The 23365-nt window shown below is 35.4% G+C and overlaps 1 protein-coding gene across 1 annotated transcript in view; it reads right to left on the bottom strand.

Annotated features, from left to right (window-relative positions):
* Positions 1–5414: 5414 nt before the first annotated feature.
* RHAG (Rh associated glycoprotein) overlaps positions 5415–23365 on the bottom strand; it is a 38327-nt gene continuing 20376 nt past the window's right edge. The window contains exons 2-10 of the mRNA XM_044673303.1: positions 20085–20265; positions 18294–18444; positions 17739–17886; positions 14756–14922; positions 12982–13119; positions 12046–12167; positions 10360–10433; positions 8030–8103; positions 5415–5560 (exon numbers count right to left, since the gene is read on the bottom strand). Coding sequence (XP_044529238.1) covers positions 5486–5560; positions 8030–8103; positions 10360–10433; positions 12046–12167; positions 12982–13119; positions 14756–14922; positions 17739–17886; positions 18294–18444; positions 20085–20265 — 1130 coding nt within the window. The 3' untranslated portion in view covers positions 5415–5485. The remainder of the gene's footprint in view (positions 5561–8029; positions 8104–10359; positions 10434–12045; positions 12168–12981; positions 13120–14755; positions 14923–17738; positions 17887–18293; positions 18445–20084; positions 20266–23365) is intronic.

The following is a 23365-nucleotide window of genomic DNA, read 5'->3' on the forward strand; positions in this document are numbered from 1 at the left end:
CTTAGGCACTCACTACCTATGTAACCCTGGATAAGTCATTTCACCCTGTTTGTCTCAGTTTCCTCATTTGTAAAATGAACTGGAGAAGGAAATGGGATTATGAAGAGTTGGATTTGACTGAAAATACTCAACAACAAGGAAGTCTTGAATCAAAGATGTTGTTTTTGTTGTTGGATCTAAGAATCAGAAAATATCAGAAATGGAAGGAAGCTTTATAGGTCATCCAGCCCACATTAAGCACTTCTTGATTTGTGGTCACCCAGCCTCCATTTGATGATTTTCAGTTATGCAAAACTTCCTGGAAAAATCTGTCTCTATGTGTTTATTCATTAATTAATTAACTAATCAATCAAAAACTAATCAATCAATCAAACAATTGATTGATTGAGGATTTTAATTAATTAATTAATTAGGAATATTTTTCCCTGGTTCCAAGATTCATGTTCTTTCCCTTCTCTTCCTCCATCTAGCCAATGGGCAATTCCACTAGGTTTTACATGTGTCATTGATTAAGACCTATTTCCATATTATTGATATTTGTACTAGGGTGATTGTTTAGAGTCAATATCCCCAATCATTTCCCTATCAACCCATGTGATCAAGCAGTTGTTTTCCTTCTGGGTTTTCACTCGCAAAATTCTTCCTGGATGTGGATAGCGTTCTTTCTTACAAGTCCCTCAGAGTCATCTGGGTCACTGCATTGCTGCTAGTAGGGAAGTCCATTACATTCAATTGTACCACAATGTATCCATCTCTGTATATAATGTTCCCCTGGTTCTGCTCTTTTCACTTTGCATCAATTCCTAGATGTCATTCCAGTTCACATGGAATTCCTTCAGTTCATTATTCCTTTGAGCACAATAGTATTCCATCACCATCAGACACTGTGATTTGTTCAGCTATTCCCCAATCAATGGACACCCTCTCATTTTATAGTTTTTTTTTGCCATCACAAAGAGTGTGACTATAAATATTTTTGTACAAGTCTTTTTCCCTATGATCTTAGTGGTATGGCTGGGTCAAAAGGTAATCTGTCTCTATTTAGATAGTTCTAGTTGTTTGGACATTTTTTTTCTGGACATGGAAACTAAATCTATCTCTCTGTCCCTTTCTACTATTGCTGCTAGCTCTGTCCTCCTGAGCCAAGTCAAACAAGACAAGTCCTTTCGTCACAGGCATCCTTCATATACCTGAAGGTAACTATTATCTCCACTCTGATTCCTCTCAGCTTTAATTTCTGTTGAATTTGAAGAGATCATTCTTTCTTTGGTTCTCACAACCATTCTTTTACTAACTTTTCAAAAAGCAGTTTCTTTGCTGTCTTTCTGCATTTTATGCATCTTCATTCCTTTACTGACAAGTTTTTGCATGTGTTTCTATGATTCTAATATCTAGGAGAGTGTTACTAGATAGTATTCTTTGTTTCAGTTCTTTTTTGGAATAGTTAACATCTCTCTCGCCCCTCCATGGATACACTTTTTACATGTTTCTCTGGAGACAACTCATTCTGGCTCAATAAGAGGGATTGGAACTTTGTCTTTTCTTTTAGCTTTCAGCTGATACTTTTAAAGGCATAGATGGGATAGCACTCCCCTGCTGAAGAAGATTCCGCAGCTTCCTCTGATCTCTTGGATAAACTTCTAATCCCCCTGTTTGGCATTGAAAGTGTTCATAATCTGCTCCTGTCTATCTTTTGCAGACTGATTTCATATTACTCTCTTCCATGCTTCAGTCTATTTGCTCTTACCTCCAAACAGTATTCCACCTCTTTCCTTCATGCCATCACTTAATCTGCCTCCCTTGATTAGAATGCTCTTTCTCCTTACCTCTTCGATTCTTGGAGTCCTCTATTGTAGTAGTAGTAGTAATTTATATTATATTTTAAGGTTTGCAGATACTATACATTTGTTGTAATTTTTGATCCTCACAACAACCATATGAGAAAGGTGCTGCTATTTATTATCTCAGTTTTACAGATAATGACTTGAAATGACTTGCTTAGGGTCGCAAAGCTTGTTAGTTAGGATTAAAATTCAGGTCTTCAAGACTACAAGGACCATATTCTATCAACTGCATCATCTAGCTGCCCCTAATTGCCCTTGAAGGCTTGACTCAGGTTCAGACTTTTTTTCCTAACACTTACTTCTAGAATCAATACTAAATATCAGTTCTAAGGCAGAAGAGCAGTAATAGTTAGGCAATTGGGGTTAAGTATTTTAATAGGATCACATAGCTAGGAAGTGTCTGAACCCAAATTTGAAACTAAGACCTTCTCTCTCCAGGCCTGACTCTTTATCCACTGAGCCACCTAGATGCCCCATGAAGATCGTTTGTGACCCAGTTGTTAGTATACTTCCTTACCACAGGAAAAAACTTTGTATTTGATAACCTTTTTTTTTTTTATAAAAATTGGCATCACCCAGTAGAATTCAAGTCCCTTGAGAATAGGGATTATTTTATTTTTGTCTTTATGTCTGTAGTGCATAGCGAGTTGTGGGTATTTAATAAGAGTTCATTGAATTAATTAATTAATTAGACTTTTTTATTTTTAAAATACCATATTAGACTAATTGATATTCAAACAGTATATTTTATGAAAAGAACAACAATTAGATAAAACAAATATTTATAAAATGCCCATTACATGCAAGACATTGTGATAGATGCTTTGACTTGGAAAACAAATGAGAGTTTCTCTCCTTAAGAAAATGTATTATTCCTTGATCCCTTGGTAAGATATAAGAATGGGGTGATCAAATAAATCAAATAAGTAACCCTCATTGTCTTAAAGAAATGAAATGCTTAGTCAATTAATTAAGCTCAATTCTAAGCTTTAGTCTTAATTTGAAAAATCCTTGAAACTGGAGTGTACTTGCACAGAATTCCTTTTCTGAAAGGTGGATGAAAGTTATTAATGCTCAATGGGTCCTAAATAAATTATCAAGCTGGAATCATTGACAGGTTGGAGCAAACATGAAGTTCCAGTAAAGTCTTCAGGAGGAAGGGTCTTCAAAGTGGGAATGGAAAGGCAGAGGAAAAAGAAACCTCAGCTTTAGCTTTAGCAATGATCTTAGAGGGAAGATAACAGATAAGATATTGCTTTCTACTAGTCACTTTAAAAAAATTAAATTAATTTGTTTGTTACTTTAAAATACCCAGTTAACTTCCTTCCTGCCATCCTTCTCCTCATTAGAGAAGGTATCATTTGATAAAAATATATATGTATGTTACAAAACTATGTCTTGGTCATTTCTGTTTACAAGTTCTTTATCTGGAGGTGGACATATACAAGTCATTCTTCAAATTTCTTCTTCAAACATCATTCTTCAAAAAGTCTCTTTCTCTGTCTGTATATAATGTTCTCTTGGTTTTGCTCATTTCACCCTTCATGATTTCATATACATCTTTCCATGTTTTTTCCTCAAAAATTAACCTGTTCATCATTATAGTACTATCCATCACAATTGTATGCCATAACTTCCTTAGCCATTTCCCAATTAATGAGTATCCATTCAATTTCCAGTTCTTTGCCACCACAAAGAGAGTTGCTACAAATACTTAAAAACATAGAGATTCAAGAGAGCAGTTAGATGGCTCACTGGATTGAGAGGCAGACCTAAAATCTGAAGGTCCTGTGTTCAAATTTGGCCACAAATAATTCCCAGCTGTGTGACCCTGGGCAAGTCATTTAACCTCTACTGCCTAGCCTTTATTGTCCTTCTGCCTTGAAACCAATACATGGTATTGATTCTAAGACAGAATGTAACTTAAAAACACACACACACACACACACATATTCCTTTCCTTTTCTTCTTTCTTTTCCTCTGATCATTTTAGGAAACTAAAACCAATAGTGGTATTTCTGGGTCAAAAGGTATACACAGTTTTTAAAAAAATTCTAACTCTTTGAGCATAATTCCAGATTGCTTTCCAAAATGGTTGGACCAGTTCACACTTCCACCAAAAATGTCTCCACTTGTCGCTTTTGCAAATTTCAAGTCATCTAGAGTGATACCTAATGCAAGATGACAGTTTAAATTTTAATAAGACATATAACAATATCTAAAAAATTAGCTATACATAGATTATCTTGCATTTATGTATCACATGTTTGATAATTTTGACTGACATATTTTCAGACTTGTGGATGAGTAGAAGACAACTTTTTGTTGTCACCTGTTATATCTCTATTACCATTTTATAAGCTATCATTCTGCAAAACCAATGGGCATCAATTTTGTTTCTCCCACTCTTTTTTCCCTTACCACCAGGAATACTACCATTGATATTTTGCTATATATAGGAAATTTCTGTTATTGAGCTCAACTACAGGATTGGAATGCTGAGTGAAAGAGTATGCACAGTTTTGTGACATTTTCCATAGAATATAAAATTATTTTCCACACTAGTAATTTAATTCTGAAATAAGACCAGTTAGCCTATCTTTATATCATGATGGATTAAAATGAAATTAATAGGATTCGTATGTACATGTCATATGTGTATGCATGCTTCTTTATAGTAAGTACTTAATAAGTGTCAGTTAAATGAATGACTCTAAACCTACTAAGAAGCTTCAAGATGAAAAACAAAGACAAATTTTGTATTTTGTCACATCATTTAATATATTAAAAAACCATAAAATTAGCTTCAATTTGCTTTTTAGTGGTTATTGCAAATAGTGAATATACAAAATATACTTTAGAATAAATATTTCCATTTTCTAGAAAAATGAAAGAAGTATAGTAATTCCCCCAAATTTGATCTAAAGAAATTGTCAATCTGACAAGCATCAACTATATCTCTTTTATAGACAAAAAATCATTAAAAAATTGATTGTGTATTTTTACCTATAAAAATTATTATCCTAATGCATCTTTAATCAATAGTAAGCCTACATAGTACACTATGGATATAGGATCTGCCCTCAAGTTTAAATCATAAGACTGAATAAATTACATGTAACCCACATATATAAGTACTATTTTAAAAAGCATACAAATGCCTTTGTGATGATTAAAATATAAATTCATTTAAAATCCTACTGAATTTATAGTAGCTTTCTATAATTTTGTATTTTCTAAATCAAGAGTTACTAACAACACAACTATATATTATTTGGAGGTAAGTACAATTTTTTATGTTAAAAAAGTATCCTTATACTTGAAAATGTTGGGAATCCTTAATTCTGACAATACCATGAATAGGAAGACTTATTCTGATTTGGTTATGTCTAGCAGTAACGGTTGTCTGGTAGTCCTGGAAAAGATGTATGGGATCCATGATCCTTGTGAGTAATCTCAGGGAAATAAGTAAGCCAAAATTCAATAGATATCTATAACATCGATGAATTTCCTCCACTGGACATTTGGGATATAAAGTCTGTTCATTGCTGTCTGTGTTTAAGATTTGAAATATTTGGGTAGTGCTTTAAAAAAGAGCATTCTGGGAGGAAATCAGATGATGAGAGAAGATAGAATTGTTTTTAGACCTCTGGCTGCAGTTGGCTGTGGTCATCATTGTCATGGAAATAATGGCTATATCCTTCTACTTCAGGAACCTACAAAGAAAATTCAGATTGAGGTTACTTCTTTTTAAAAACAAAAACAAACAAAAAATACATTAAAAAAACTGTGAATCTTGGTCAAGTTAGCTTGGAGATAAAAAGGTAATTCTTGAACTGTTTATACATAAATGGAATGATCTGGGTAAATGTAGGGCTCAAGGTGGTTGTGTGGAAAGAGTACATTACCTTCTTTTTCACCACCCAGAAACCTACTCTTACCTATAACCCAGAGCTGAACTACCTGTTACTCTGACCTGTTGCAGAAATGGGAAAGAAGAATAAAGGAGAGGAAGATAAGAAAAGAGAATGAAAGAAAAAGGCTGATTGTTTGACCATTAATTAATATTTAGCACCTGCTTGCCCAGGTGTTCCTTTCTAAGCATACCCCTGTAATTTTCCCACCAGGAAGAAGGCAATATCTGTGGCTTGTGCAACCTCAGAGGATTAAAGTAAATTGAATTATCAGAAATGTACTTTAATTGTAGCCCTGCAATACCACATTTTAAAAAAAGAGTAAGCTGCTTTATAATAAACTCAATAGGAGAAGTTCAGGAGAAATCATATTGCAAATTGGCTTGAGATGCAGTGTGGACAGAAAATAAAACAAACAAACAAACAAAAAAACTAGAGTAGGAATTTATGAGGCATTGGGCCTCTAGGCAAGATGATGGTGATACTGGAAATAGACCCAGGAGTTATGTCTGGGGAAGTCTATGAACCGGTTCTCAGAAAAAATGTTTTAAAATATATAAATGCATTTATAAATGTGTATATAAGTGCATATATAAATACATATATGATTGCAAAGGAAACCAATAATATTGAAATGCTATGATCAAAATGTTTAAAAAATAAACAGGTTAAGAATTCCTTATTAAAGAAATTGTTTAGATAGGATATGATCTTCTACTATAGTGTGACCAAGAAGTAGCTCCAGTCTCTATTGGAGAGGGAGTAGGATCAACTTAACTCATTTAACTCTGGGTTTCTCCCTTTACTTCCTTTTTTTTTTCTGTAATGTTGAAGATGGGATAGGGTTACTGACTGATTGCTCTTTTGTACAAAATTCTTCAGTTGTTGTGGATTGTTTATTTCAGTAATGTCTAATTCTTCGTAAAGCCTGTTTAGCTTTTTCCTGACCAAGATACTGGAATGGTTTGATATTTCCTTCTCCAGCTTGTTTTACAGATGAGGAGATTGAGGCAAATAGGGTGCATCTATTCACTTGGCAAAAGAGAAGACCATAATGGGATTATTAACTTTGAGAATAGGTGAGTTTACTTTGAGGGCCTTAATGCTATATCTACTTAGTAGTCATAATCTATAATAAAAGTCCCCCTTTGGATTATACAATGTTAGTAAAAAGAATCATAAGGCAAAATAGGGTCAATTGAGCCAATTTTGAGAAATTTATCAAATATTGTGTGATAATTATCTTGACATTTCAAATCCTTGATCAAACTGAGATAGACCTCAGGCAGGCATTGGAAGCTCAGAGTACAGAGAACACTGGTTGAGCTATTTCCTACAGAAGAGTTCAATAGGGAACTCAGGATGATCCAGATTGGCTCCAGGATTTTTCAAGAACTGAAATCAGAGTTGAAGTTTGCAATAAAAGCACCACCTGGTGGTTGGTGGGAAATTGCAGTCTGAGCGAAAGGAGCCAATTTGCATCCCTGAGAGAGAGAATGCTGCTTACTTACCTGTCTTTCTACCTCCAAAGCCCCTTTAAGGGTGAGCACCATATAGAGGAAAATATCTATATTTGTTGCCTTACAGATATAATATTGGAATCATGATGAAGAGTCACTAAGGCATCCTATCCTTGCTTGACCCACCTACCTGATGCCCTTGGTGGCAACCCTCTCAAGGGCTAAAATTACAGAAAAAAATTTTTCCTTTGATGGGGAGAAGGGAGATATTGTGCATATAACTTTTATATCTATTCTAGAATTCTCCTTTTAATCTCAGCATTAAAAAAACAAAACAGAACAGAACCAATCCAAACCAAACCAAAAAAAAAAACCACTTACTTTCTGACTTAGAATTGATATTAACTATTGATTCCGAGGAAGAATTTCAGTAATTTTGTACTGTAATTTCAGTAAGAGCTAAGCAATTTGGGTTATAAAACTTGTCCAGTGCCATACAACTAGGAAGTGTCTGAAGTTAGATTTGAGACCAAGACTACTGTCTCTAGGTTTGGTTTTCTATCCTTTGAGCCACCTAGCTGCCCTGAACTCAGCATTTTCTGAAGAAATTACATTTTGTTATGTTGATTTAGAATTCTGTCTAAATCTTGGTCTCCATGTCTTAGTTTCTCTTTTCATAAAGACAAGAATCAACCTATCTTCCTATGGCTATGGAGAGAAATTATCTGGCTTCAAATAATTCTAGACTTGAGATGAACAAAACACTCTTTAGATATGTCATTTAACATTATCATAAAACAGCATACTGTACCTCCCAATAAACAGAGTCATCATAGCAATTCTGGTCAGGTGGTTCTCCCCATATGGGTATCTTTAGAATTAAACCTGTCAGAAAAAAGGTGACCCAGTGGTGAAAACAAAGGCATACTTGACTATAGTAATTAAGATACTATAATAACAATCATCTCCATTATTTACATAGTCCTGGAATGCCAAGTCAGACTCAGAGTCTGGTTGATTTTCTTATTAATAATCTTACTCTATGGTTATTAAGTTTATTTATCAGTCAATATTTTTGCACGGTGACCTATCCAAAACACAGGATCACTGGCTTCACAGAATTTAAAATCGAGATAAGGTATACACATAAAACATTACACACTAAAACTCAAGACAGCACGCATAGCAAAATATTACTTGATTTATATGTTGTATTGAGTACTGACTTAAGTATCTCTTCTTGTCACTGTAAATTCTTAAAAGGAGAAGAAATCACTAAAACTGGGTAGCAGGTGAGAGAGCTATGGAAGAAGGGAGGTTCAATTTCATTTTGGACGTATTTGAGTTTGGTCTAAAGCAAGTGTAGATTATAATTTTTCCCTATAGTCAGCTAAATAGGAAGCATAAAAGGATGGTGAAGAGGGCATTCATTCATTGCCTTTGGAATCAGGGGTTTGTTTAACTGTTTCAGTCTTGCCCGACTCTTTGTGACCCCATTTTTTTTTGTCAAGGATACTGGAATTCTTTGGCATTTTCTTCTCCAGCTCATTTTAAGGTTGTGGAAACTGAGACAAATAGGATTAAGTGGCTTGTCCAGAGTCACAGAACTGTCTGAGGATAGATTTATACTCAGGAAGATGAGTCTTTTTGACTGCAGACCCAGTACTCTCTCCATTGCACCACCTAGTTGCCCTTGGAATCAATGGACCTCTAGAGGTTCCAATCTTGGCTGTGACACACATACTACTTTGATCTTCTTGGCCAAATCATTTAACTTCCCAGAACTTCAATTCCTCATCTTTAAAATGAATGGATATACTAAATGTTCTTTGAAGTTCTATGCTACTTTAGAATTATGTGACCCTCTACTGCCTTGCACATATCAAGTACTTAATAAAAATTTACTGAGTTGAATTTTGCTCAAATTTGTTTGTTTCTTGATGGTGAGTTCTCTTGAATGAAAAACCTAATTATACTTTGTGATTGTCCTCATGTCAAAACTTTGATTTCTAAAGAGGTCTTTCTGAAAAAAAAAGGCTATTAAGTTGGGCAGTGAAACATGACAAATATGAAGAATTCAGAGAAACATAGGGAAATTTATCTGAACTTATACAGAGTAAAGTAAGAACTAGGAAAATAATATACACAACTACAACAATGCAAATGAATAGAATGATGAAAAGAAATGCTATGAAATATAATGTTCAAAATGGTCCCTGAAGAAGAGATGAGAGAATTCACCTCCCTCTCTTCATTGAAGAGGTGGGGAAATATGGATATGGACTTCTATAGATGCTGCGAGATGGTTGATATGTTAGTTCATTTTGCTGAGTGCTAATTTTTTTTTTTTACAAGATAGATGTATATATTGAAGGGAGGGATTTATTCAGAAATGAATGTAATATAAAAACAGAAGGTAGAAATATTTTTTAAAGCATTTGTTAACAGTAGCTTCTTCTGTGTGATCCTATTTGTGACTGCCTATTTGCACCAGTGGAACTTTTGGACCAATGTCCCATTTGGAGTACTAGAGAGAAACATATGGAAAGCTTATATGAAGACCATACTTCCTCCTATATGGACTAACCTTGACGATTTCACAGGTTTGAATTAGATTGACCCTAGTGGAGAACGGAGAATCTTGTTATTGAGTCTATTTCCCTAGTTTTGAAGCCACTTTGGCCATATTTTATACTGTTCTAGGCTTCCATGGTACTTGAGATCTCCAGATATACCTCCAAATGTTCCATTCTCTTGTCCTTTCCAGATTCAGCTCTCCTTCATTTGTTTTTTCCCCATTAGAATATAAGTTCTTTGAGGACGGGAGTTGTTGTGTCTCATTTTATTAGTATCTCAAGAATTTAGAATAGCCTTGGAACATGGTAAGTACTTAAGAGATGCTCTATTTAATTTTTTTTCACACACATTTTATAAATGACTTGATCTTCAATTCTCTTATTCTTAACCATGAATAAACTAGTATTCATATCATAATACCAGCATACTTCACTACTTAGGATATAATATTGGTTCAAAATTTATTTCTAAATTAAATATATAGTCAAAAGTGTTCAACAGGAGACTGCTGATTGCATATTTTAAAGCCATTTGGACTCAGGAAATTATTTGTATATTACTAACCAGTTAATAGTCCTCCAACAATTGCCGTTCCTAGGGAAGTACCCAGAGCAGCTGCCTGCTTGGCCATAGTGGTCCTAGAAAGCCAAAGACAAAAAAACATTTGTTTTCTTGAGTTACATGCCCCTCCAAAACCCTTTTCTTTATAGCATGGGAATTGCTGCCATCTACAGTCCAGAGTTCAACATTGCATATTGATATTAAAATTTCAGTGCAAAATTTTGTCCAATTCTCTTTAATTTTATATTCTCTTTTCGGAGAAATTTATGACCAGGCTGGAAGAAAACACCCAATTTCTACACTTGGAAGTATTAAGAGACTATCAACCTATTTAATAAATAAAACTAGGAATTGATTTTATGAAACAAATCAACAAAATAGATAAAATATTGGATAATATCATTAAAAGAAGAGAGAAGAAAACCAAATCTCTAGTATTGAAAATGAAGAGGGTGAATATATATGACCCATGAAGATGAAATCAAAACAATTATTAGGAGCTATTTTACTTAATTATATGCCCATAAATTTAACAATGTAAATAAAATGGAAAAACATACCAAATATATATAAACTGTTTAGACTATCAGAGGAGAAAATAGATTATCTATATACATTTATTTTATAGAATCTATTGGCTTTTAATCGCCTTTTTCTGGTGCATTTTCTTCCTATAAATTTCTATGCCAAGCCATTTTTAATTCAGGATTATTTTGGAGATAGTTTTCAAGTTTATTCATGTCATAAATCCTCCATTTTGCTGATAGGGAATATGAAAATATATTTCAACAGCCTTTTAATGTCCTAGTGTCAATTCTCTTTTGATATGACTACAATAGTAACTTCAAAAATAGGTCAATCTTTGACAGTATTGGGTAGTGATTATCTAAGTTACATATGAATAAAATCAAAATACTAAGATGGTAGCAACTGCATGGAATCATTGAGTTATAAGATTTAGAACCAAAAAGGACAACCTACTCATTTTACAAATGAGGAAACAAAAACTTAAAAGACAGAGCCACAACTAGGGTGGAGAGACCATGTTCTGTCCCAAAGATCTAAAAGTTAGAAGTCATTGACCATACTTCTACTCCTTCAGCAATACAGAAAAACAATCAAAATTGAGCTCAGCACTTAGTCAGCAAGAATAATTATTTAAGTTAGGAAACTACCAGTTTATACTCATTTTTTCTTCTGATTGGTCATTTCCCAGGTGAACTCCCTGGCCCTGCTCTGCCCTCTCCCTCAGCCCCCATTGGTGGTATTCTTCTAAGCAGCATTTTTAGGGTACCCTAAGGTTTTTCTCTTCCATATAGGGGTCATTGTATTGAGGGTACCATAAATTCTACCTCACTATTAACACAATTAAATTTGTTTAAACAAGTTGGCTTGAGAGTGTTTGACTTCTGCCTCAGGTACATTTTGTGCTGCATGTCCAAGCTACAAAGAATTCTAATTATGACTCTGCTGAGAGGTGCAGAGATTGAAATTCCAAACAATACAACTTCAGACATTGTTGTAGATTTTTAAGCCTTCACTTGATATGATATGTACTAACAATGCCCACCATTACTAAGCAGCAAGGTCCCACTATCACGAGCTATTTCAAGGCTTCTTTACCACTACCCTGAGGGCAATTAAAAGTTGGTTTCATGAAAACAAAGAACAATCATTTCTTTTACTCACTTATTAGTGACTCCCAAGGCTACTGCTACAATGCTTGCAATACCCCCAATCACTCCAGGTAAGCCATGTAAGTTATGAACACCACAGGTATCATGAATCCGCAGTTTGGTAGCAAAAATTGGCTAAAGTTAAAAAATACATAGTTCAGAAGTTTTATAGGTATGAAAAATGAATGTCTCTAGAAGGAAAGTGTCCAAATCAGTCATAACTAGCAATTTGGGCACCTAGGATGAGGAGAACATCTGGTGCAAGCAGCCTCAAATTGCCCTCAATTCGATTTATTATTCATGTGAAAAAATAGAAATAATTAGTATAGTTTCAATTGAATTGGCGAGATTATATGCTTTATATGCCTTCTAAATTTTGATGCCCTGTAAAGTCCTATTTATCCTATAGCAGTTATGATTCTGGTGTGAGCTCTTCTGTAGCAATAAATAATTGTAGTAATAAAGCCTTGGATACAACTTATTTCTCCCATGCATGCATGAAACTCAGTGAATCCAGAGGACCAGAGTGTAATGATATATAAATCTAGCATTACTAGTAGTGGGTAAGGCGGGGGTAACTTCAGAGATATTAATAAAGGTTCTCTGGTCCATGATTCCCACTTTGATTTCTCCTACTTCTTGCGTCATAGAAAATGCCTTTAAAATTTTAAAAATGTTAATCATTTAGGACAAGTAACAAATTAAATAAAATGTATTTGCCCTAAGGTGTAAATGTCTAATATCCTTTACTGACATCAAGAAGAATAAGAGAGAACTAGAAACCATGAAGCACCTGAAATGGGGTGGATGACCCAGTGGGAAAGGAATCTATAAGGAGGAGGCTACAGATCCATTAAAAAAAATAAGCTTTTTAACGTTGCCAATGATCTCCTAACCCCAATGCTGACGAAAGAATCAAAGCTTGAGTCCCACTTTATTTCATACTTACTGTCAGAAATTTGAACCCAAGGACAGAGACAATTCCAGCAATGCTACCAATTAGCATAGCACCAAAGGGTTGGATTTCCATATCTGCACATGTACCTACAGCTACTCCTCCTGCAAGGGTTGCATTTTGAATGTGAACCTGTGTAGAATAAAGAAAGTATAAGAGCAGTGAGATGATAATCTTCTGAAGAAAAAAGAGTGTGCTTTTGGGAATGTATGTTATGTAATAGATTACTTTTTCTTCTGACACACTTGTTACATTAATGACCACCTATTATGTACCAGACATAAGAGTAGGTGCTGAGGGTTATAAGAAAAAAGGATGAAATAGTTCCTACTCTCAAAGGTCATAGTATCATAGATTTAGAGCTGGAAGAGACCATAGAGGATGTGGAGTCCAACTTCTCATTTTGCTGATGAGAAAACTGAGGCAGAGAGAGGTTAAATGACTTTTCCAGGGGCACACAGCCATTAAACTCAGGTTTTCTTGACTCCAAGTCCAGTGCTCTGCCTCTAGGTCACCTATCTGCCCAATATATTTTTATGTTCAGTAGAGCGAGCTTTGCTCTATATGTTGTTGTTGTTGTTTTTTTTAACCCATACCTTCTGTCTTAGAATCAATCCTGTGTATTGGTTCCAAGATAGAAGAGCAGTAAGGATTAGGCAATGGGGATTAAGTGACTTGCCTGGGGTCACACAGTTGGAAACATCTGAGGTCATATTTGAACCCAGGACCTCCCTTCTGTAGGCCTGATTCTCAATCCACTGAATCATCTAGTTGTGCTCCATTTCCAATATGTTTTTATGATTTTGTATTTATTCATAAAGTAATTTCCTTACAAAGGATCCATCACTTGTATTGACATCTGATTTCCATGATGCTTCTTGTTGGTGGCTGACTAAGGCAATCAATCACTAGGGCTTAGACTAGGAAGTGATAGTAAGGAAACCTTGAGTAGATCCAGTGGAATGGGGTAGGGGAGGGTGAACAGAAGTCCTAAAAGACTCAAATTTTCTCAGTTGTTTTACTCTAGAAACACCTTTTCTTTCCCCCCTTTTTAAAAAATATAATTCTTATTTTATTTTTTAAAAATATTTTCCCATGGTTAAATGATTCATGTTCTCTCCCTTCCATCTCTCCTCCCCCACTGCCAGAGCTGACAAGCAATTCCACTGGGTTATACATGCATTATCACTCAAAACCCATTTCCATATTATTCATTTTTGTAATAATCTTTTAAATTCAAAACCCCAAATTATATACCCATATAAACAAGTGGTAAATCATACTTTTTCTTCTGCATTTCTTCTCCAACTGTTCTTTCTTTAGATGTGGATAGCATTCTTTCTCATAAGTCCCTCGGGATTATCCTAGATCATTACATTGCTTTCACTAGTAAAGTCAATTATATTTGATCGTCCCACAGCGTGGAAACACCTTTTCAACCTTGGTTGATCAAAAAAGCTAGCTGAGTATTGTAAATTCTATAGTCTAGGATATTATAATATTCTGCTAGAGAAATTAAGGCCTTGAAGAATTGCAGGCTGTTTTTGAAAAGGCTGTATATCACTGAAGCACCAAGTACTGTACCACTGCCCAAGATATATTCTCTCTCTCTAAACCTTCCCTTCTTTCTTCCAACCCGGCTGGCATGAGAAGAAAGAAGCCGAAAGACCATTTTCCAGGGTCTCCTAGAGGAGAATTTACCCACTGGGGCAAGTACAATCTGTTTTGTATCAGTTTGCACTCTCCTTTTGACCATTCTCATGCTTACCATATCAAGTTTGCCACGATGCTCAACAAGGCTGGAGAATGCAAAGGCAAAGAGAACACAAGCAGCTAGGGAGAAATATGTGTTCACAATTGCCCTGTACTGGTGGTCTCCGGCATCAGCAATTGCAGAGTTAAAACTGGGCCAGAACATCCAAAGGAAAAGTGTGCCTGTTTGCAAGCCAAGAAAGTAAATATTATTATCTAAAAATATTTTAGTACTTCAGGGATCCATGGTTGCTCTTTCTACCAAAGAAGATCTCCATTCCTTTGTAACTTGGGATATCACCTTTGAAAAAGCTATGGCTCCAAACTCACCACCCTCACCAAATTTAGTTAGATCTATCCTCAAAGACAATCCATTGCTAGACATATACTTGAAACCTTTCAACATTGTGGGTCCTTATGGAGTTTGCTGGTATGACCTTTGAGAACTTGCAGTCAATTTCATGCTCTGATGGAAAAGATCATTGGATTTAGGGTTAGGATGGACCATAGAAGCCCTCTGGTCCAAACCCCTTATTTTATAGATAAGTACACTCCAACTAAGAGAGAAGAAATGACTTATCCAAGTGCACACAGGTCAAAAACATCAGAGCCAGAACTTCAACCAGGTCCTCTGACTTTAGAGAGAGTATAATAGGTTGCCTCTTTCCAATGTAATATGTTGCCTTTTAGAGGATATTTCAAATCTTAGATCCAAGTATGAGAGAATTCTTTATGCATCTCCCCATTTCCTAGAGCACAACAATGTCTCCTCTACCTGCTCCCCCACCTTTTAGAGCCTGGAATTGTGATTTTATTGCTTTAGGGAATTTCCAGGGGAAGGCTCTCTCTACCAATGTACATAATTACCTCTTTTGCAATGTATGACTTTATAATGATGTATGGGTGACCTGAGAAGTTAACTAACTAGACAAAGGGCACATAGTCAACATGTTTGAATTCATATTCTGCCTCAGACATTTATAAGTTGTGTGAGCCTAGGCAAGTCACTTAACATCAATCATTCTGAGTTTATTGATCTATAAAATTAAGAGTTTGGACTCGATGACATATAAAATTCCTTTTAGCTCTAATCTGTGATGGCATGAAACTCTTTTAGAAAAGGGAATTGAATCCAAGTCTTCCTGTCCCTCTTGGCCATGGATTCTTCACATGCAGTCTGTAGACATTCAAATATAAATACATTATATTTAAATATATGTTTATATGTTATTTGTAAGATATAAAATATATTTTACAACCATATTTCAATATAATTGCTTTCCCTTATAATTCTAAATATTTTATTTTATTTAAAAACATTCTGAGATGAAATCCATAGGCTTCAACAAATTACCAAAGGAATCAATGATAAAAAAAAGGTTGAACAGCCTTGCCCCAGGCTACTTTCAGATTGCTGTGCATCTTTCACTGAGACTGTCCTCCAGAAAACCTCCTTTAATGGGAGGCACGCTGATTCTGGGGACAGAGAACTGAATATGAAACTAGGGGTTGTCTGTTCATGTCCTGACTCTCATTATAAGTAAGTCATTTTAACTCTCTTAGGTTATAGCCTCTTCAGGTAAAAAGTGGAGATTGTTTCTTTGAAGTTAGCCTCCAAACATCCTTACTGTTTTAAGCAAAGGATCTTGTAATCTTTCCAGCTGGAAATTACCTCATACCTTACCTCATAACATTTTGTATAGGCTTACCACAACAAATATTATCAACTGGAAAAAAACAACCTTAATATGAAGTAACAATATTTTATGCAGGTGGTTCTAGAATAATGTGGTCAGGAGTAGACAGGAGTAGAGATTCTTATCAGGGGCCAAGGTATAGAGGAAGCCCAGTGGACTCAAGTAGGCTCCAGTGCATTCTTGGCTTGGGGGAAGGGGGATGAAGATTGCTAGGTGGAGAGGAGAAACTTCCACTTGGTGAGTGAAATCCTGGAAGTGAAACAGCTGAGCAGGATGGCTTGGCCTTGAGCAATTATCTAACATTCTTAGATTCCTGTGGGCTTCTTTTTTGGTGGGGGTATGGGTTGTGGGTCTTAGACCTGTGATTTCACTAGTGTAGGAAACTTCATTAAGGAAACTCCGTCAACCAATGCAGATGAGTAATTTCTTCGAAATTTAGTCTCAGAGACTTACCTACTTGGGGGCACTGCAAGGTAAAGTAGCTTGGTGGCAGGCTCTTTTCCATAACACTGTATTGCTTAATGTCATAAGGATTCTGTTTTAAATGGCAATTTTTTGAGCCATTACCATATGAGGGACACTTGTCCTCTTTTTATGCATTCTCATATCCCAAATGGTGTAATGTTTATTTATGAAGTCATATCTCTCTTATTGAAAGATCCTTGGGATCTGAGATTAAAAAAAACAAAATAAAACAAAACTATCAATGTATCTTTCTTAATATCTAATTCAACACATTGTTCTTAAGTTGGATCTGAGCATTACAGGTACTAGAGCTGAAAGAGGTTTTGGGGATGATCTATATCAAACTCTTAATTTTATACATGGTGGAGCTGAAGGTCACAGAGGTTGGGAGTCCTCATAGTCATATAGCTGGTTACTTTCAGAGCTAACATTTAAACTCATATCTTGAGATTCTGAGGCAAATATGCTTTTTGTTGCACTGTGTTGCCTCTTCTTAGTCTTTTTATATGTCATAGATCCCTATGGCAGTCTAGAGAAACCTATGGACCCATTTTAAGAATCATATTTTAAATTCATAAAATACAAAGTGTTACAAAGAAAATCAATTATATTGAAATAAAATATCTATCCATATGTATGGATATATATTTAGGGTATCCATGTATATGGATACATTTGAATATTTGAAACATTCACAACTTTCAGGTTAAGAGCTACTGAACTTAAACAATATGAACTGAAATTATTTGAATAATATTATCACATTAATCACTCTAGATATCATAGACTTCTCTCCCTGAGGCAAGGTAAAACTGGGAAAATTTGATGTCTCCTTACCAATCATAGCAAACAAGTCAGAGTAGTATACAGACGTTTCATTGTCATGCCTTCTCCTGGGACCTGGCCGATATAAGACACCTGCTACTGCCAAGCCAAAATAAGCTCCAAAGGCATGAATGATCATTGATGCTCCAATATCAGTGGCCTATAAGAGGGGAAACAATCTTTATGAAAACAAAATAAAACAAACAAACAAACAAAAACATGCTAACCTCTAATGACCTACTGGCAAAAAGTCAAGTTTCTCTATTTGGAAACATTTGTTCAATTAGCCTCAGAGGCCAGAGCTGGGAACAATGGATGAAAGTGATAAACATGCAATGTAAAGAAAAACTTCATAATTAGAGCAATCTAAAAATGGAAATAACTGCTTTGGGAAATAATAATCTCTTGCTCACTGTGAGGTCTTTAAGGAGAGGCTACATAACCTCTTTAACGGCAATGGTGTAGAGGGGATTTTTCTTCAATTCATGGGTTGTACTAGATTGCCTCTGAGGGTCCTCCCAACAGAGATTGTATGAATTTTTATATCTGAGACCTCCCAAGACTTACCTCTAGTATCTCACCAACAAGATATTCATTGGCTGCAAAGACAGCGATTTCTAAAATCGCCATGATTAGCATCTGCACTGGGCTTGTTTTGCCTAGGACAGCTCCAAAGGAAATCAAAACTGTGGCTGTACTGAAGTCTGCGTTTATCATGCTGGAGAGAACAATGAAATAATAAGCAGGTAAACAAATAGAAAAAGAAAGAAAAAAGGAGAGAAAGAGAGAAGAAAGAGAGAAAGAAAATTGGAAAAGGGAAGGGACATAATGGAATTCTTCTCCTTCTGTTAATCTCTCATGAGGAACTCAAAGTAACCCTTCTCCAAAGTTTTGGACTTCCTGATACTGCAATAAAACAAAAAAACAAAAACACCCTGTCTAATTCCATTAAATATTTGAATTAGAAGGTACCTAAGAGAATATCTAATCTAATATCTCATTTTATAGCAGAGGAAGTTGCAGCAAAGTACAATAAAAAGAATACTAGGTTTGTAGTTAGAGGAATCTTTTGGCTCTGTCACTGATTTCCTATATAAGCTTTAGCAAATCATTTCACCATTCTGGGCTTCAGTTACCTTATCTATAAAATGAAGGTGTTAGAGTAAATGATCCCTAAGGTTCCTTTCAGTTCTAAACCTTTGATCCTATGAAGCTAAGAGAAATAAAGTTACTTTTTAAAAGTCATATAATATTATAGTGGCAGAAATAAAAACAACAACTAGGACTAGAATCCAATTTATTCTCAATCTAGTATACTTTGCTACCTCCCACTGTTTCTGTTCTGTGTTCTCATCCCTCAGAGTCTCTTTCTAGTCACTATTAATCTGATAAATGAATTTTCCACTGAGATGTTAATGGTATATGATGATCTAATATAGAAACCTAGTAAGTTAACATATTTGCATTTGACAGGAGACTGGGGTTTAAACCCAAAGGAGTATCTAATATGAGAATTTCTTATACTGTGGAAGAACCTTTGGGATATTTTTGTTACCCCTCAAATTGTACCCCTGAAAGCATTTGTTTACAACATACAAGTCTCTCTTTATATATATATGTATACATATATATATATATATCTGCCTATCATAACAAAACAATGTTCTGTATCCTTGGACAGCAATGACCTTCATCATAAAGAATGTTGAATTAGGAGATTGCAGTCTTGGCTTAGTCCTGTGACCAGACCAGTCCTTTCAACTCCCTAGATTCATGCTGTAAAATGTGGGAGTTGGGTGATGTGATTTCCAGGGACCTTTCCAGCTTGATGAAGAACACTAAACAATATACAAACTAGATATCCAGCAACATACAAACCAATCAGAATCTAGAATCACAGACATAAAATTTGAGAACTGGAAGAGACCTTAGAAAAAATTCAATTTAATTCATTAGGCATTAATTAAGCACTTTTACTCTCTAGGCATTGTTCTAGGATCTAGGGCAACTAAGGCTAAAAACCAAACCAAAACAAAGTGGTCCCTATCCTAGACAATTTATGGTTTATTGAGGTGATACAATAAGCACACAGATAAATATATAAGATAATTGCAAAAGGAATTGAAAATAACTTCGAAGGGAGGCACTAACAATTGGAACAATCGTATAATATCCTCACATTTTACCAGTGTAGAAACTGAGACCCAGAGAGAAAAAAATGCCTTTTCTAAGAACCCCCAATGTCAGAACCAGGTTTATAACCCAACTCAGTTCCTTCCTGCTCTGGTATTCTTTCCAGTGAACCATGCAAAATACACTCTCATCTAATACCAGAAGATGATAAAGAGTTATGTTTACCTTTTGATTCCAATTTCAAATTTCTTGTGGTGGTGCAATATCCCCTGCATGAAGGTGCCCCACTGCAGACCCAGAGCAGCAATCATCAGGTTGATGCCCACACTGCTGAAGCCATATTTTTTCAGAAAGGTCATGAGGAAGCCAAATCCAGTGAAGATCATCACATGGACATCCTGGAACACTGGGGAAGAGCACAGAGAAATCCTTCTGTTAGGGAAGCATTCGAGAGAGTCTAGTCACAATCTGAGAGAGGACATGCTGCCCAGGGCAGTGGCCAGATAAGGGGACTGGAGAGAGGGTGGAAATTCCCCTCTGTGGTGGTCTTGAGACTACCCTTTGTTACTTCTACCTTCATGGTCCTCTGTTAGTCTCTACTCATGTGTGGGTTGAGAAGAGGAAAGTGGGTTCCAAGAGAGGAAGAATTAGTTCAGTTAGAAAGCTGATTTATGAGTTAAGCAGGATAAGGGCAGACCATCCCCACACAGATGGATTAACCCTGGACAAAATTGTTAAAATTTGGAAACTTGGTCTTCATCCTGTTCTGGAGAAAATTAAAATAATGCAAATTTAATTTAAAAGTATGTGAAACAGCCAGTCATTAAATGTTTAAAAGTAGGGGCAGCTAGATAGCTCATTGGATAGAAAACCAGGCCTGGAGACAGGAGATCCCGCAAAATTATTACTTTTTTTTTTCTGACTCAATGAAAAGGGGAGAAGGTGTATGAATTGAGAAGAATTTCCAGATAGTTTAATCATTGTAGTTGTATGGAGAATATGTAGTGGTATGGCTGTAGACACATCCAAGCTGTGTGACTTTGGACAAGAAGATAAGGGTTTAAAAATATTTACCAGAACACCATCGATTTTACTAATATGAATCTTCAAAACCTTTGATGGTTGCGTGAGAAGCATGGAAAAAGAAGACCTCAGAGAAAGAAACTAATTGAGAAAAGATGACCAAAGTGGCCTATTTGCCAGCATTTAGCTTGCATATGACTGATATAAGGTCTTTGGAGTCATAGCTGAGAAATCTTAATTCCTATAACTGTTTCGTGACTAGGAAATATATATTTCCTGTGTGACTTAGTGGCCCAAATGTGAAATTTTCATTCTCTTCATGGAAGAGCCATTTTGCACAAGAGCCCCTGCTTTATAGCAGTGTTAAATGATCAAGAACAGTCCTCTGAATGGGTCAGAGAAGACGTTAAAACCAGGACTGAGAGTGCTATGTAGGGTCTGACAAAACAGTCTTCTGTTCTAATCTGGTCTTGTCTGGGAACAGACTTTATAGTTTGCACTTCCATGTGCTATTTGGAAAACCGAATTGATGGAATAAAAGCTTTGTACAGCCACTTAGTTGCTGCTTAGAAAAACGGACTGGAGGAAGACAGCTTTGGTTTTTCTTTTGTATTGCCACCTCTGTATTGTGTAAGAAGTAGAAATCCCTTAAAATACAACAGAGAGCCAACTTGGAGAAATTCTGAAGATTCTAGGGTTAGAGTTTCTGGCTTTTGCTGAAAGACTCTTACGCTGCTTCAGAGACAAACCAAGGAAGCAGACCTGGAAAAAATCTGCATGTCTCAGGCTTAAGATTTTAATTTTCTTGAATTTAATACAATTTCTGGAGCCCCAAAGAAAGACATCCAGGAGAGAAGTAGCTCTAACCAGGAGTAAAGAGGAGAGGCCTAGAAGATGATTGGCCCGAGAGCAGAAGCCATCAGAAAAAAAACACCAAATGAGAGAAAAAGAGGCCCAGAAAGTTTCTATATGATTCCCTAAAGAGACAAGAACTTTAGGACCATCAGTCTAGAATTGTAAGTTGCTGCAGACACATGTGTTCCCTATTTGTGTAACTCCTTGCTATGATCTTGTAAATTTATGCCCACTTTTCCAAATAAACACAATGTGTATTAGGAGAGTAATGGCAGGTTATGAGTAGATTATTTGGTTATAATTATTCTTATTTTGTCTTCTATTATAGAAATGTTTAAAGGATATTTTTCTATTTTTACATTTAATTTTAATTTATTTTTTCTCACTTACATGTAAATATCAAAAATTAATATTTGTTTTTCTTTAAATTTTGAATTCTAAATTTTCCCCTTTTTACCTCTGCCCGGGCCTTAAGAAGGTAAACAATTTGATAGAGATTATAAATGCACAATCATGCAAAACCGTTACATATTAGCCATTTTTCAAAAGAAAACATCCCTGCTAAAACAAAAGATAATACAGAAATTTTTAAAAGTAAAAGTTTTTAAAAGTATGTTTAAGTCTTTCTCTGGAGGTGGATAGCATTTTTCATTCTAAGTTCCTTAGAAACATTCTAGATCATTGTATTGGTCAGAATAGTTAAGGCATTCACAGCTGGTCACCAATACAATATTGTTGTTACTGTGTACCTGTAAAGTAAGTGTTTAAAGATTGAGAGTAAATGGTTTCACTTTGGCCAGTTTGTTCAATGGGAAGCACATTTAGGGAGTGGTCAGGAGCTGTAGTGTAAATAGTTGGAGGGTATTCCCCCTACCAGGTTGCCCTTAAAACCCTAAGAGATAAAGCTGTAGGCTTCATGCCCAATCCTTCTAGGAGCTTCCAAATTGCCAGCAGAAGTGCCACTTGGGAGAGAAAGTCAGGCCAGAGAGAGAAAAGAGTAGGGGGTCAATATCCATGTACCCTATGATGCAAATATACATATAGAAATACATATACATATATTCATCCACACATATATTATATATATCTAAAATATACACACATGCTATAGATAATATAAAGTAATCATACATGTATATAATATTTACAATGTTTATGTTGTCTATAACATAAAATGTATATAATGTTTATAATACAAATAGTATTATGCATATGTATAAATATAGACATATATACATATATGTGTATATACATATATTCAGAGAGAGAGATATGTTCAGTCTTTTCCATGTTATATGACTCTTCATGATCCTATTTGGGGTTTCCTTGGCAGAAATACTGAAGTGGCTTATCATTTCCTTCTCCAGAACATTTTACAGATAAGGAAACTGAGACAAACAGGATTAAGTTATTTGTCCAGGGTCATGTAGCTAACAAGTGTCTGAGGCTGAATTTGAGCTCAGGTTTTCCTAACTCCAGGCCGACTGTACCTATTGGTGCCACTTTGCTTGCTATCTATCTATCTATCTATCTATCTATCTATCTATCTATCTATCTATCCACTCATCTCTCTGTATTTCTATCTTTCTATCTCTGGGTATCTGTCTATCTATCTATCTATCTATCTA

This window comes from Gracilinanus agilis, chromosome 4 (genome assembly GCF_016433145.1).
Source record: "Gracilinanus agilis isolate LMUSP501 chromosome 4, AgileGrace, whole genome shotgun sequence".
In the NCBI taxonomy this organism is placed as follows: Eukaryota; Metazoa; Chordata; class Mammalia; order Didelphimorphia; family Didelphidae; genus Gracilinanus; species Gracilinanus agilis.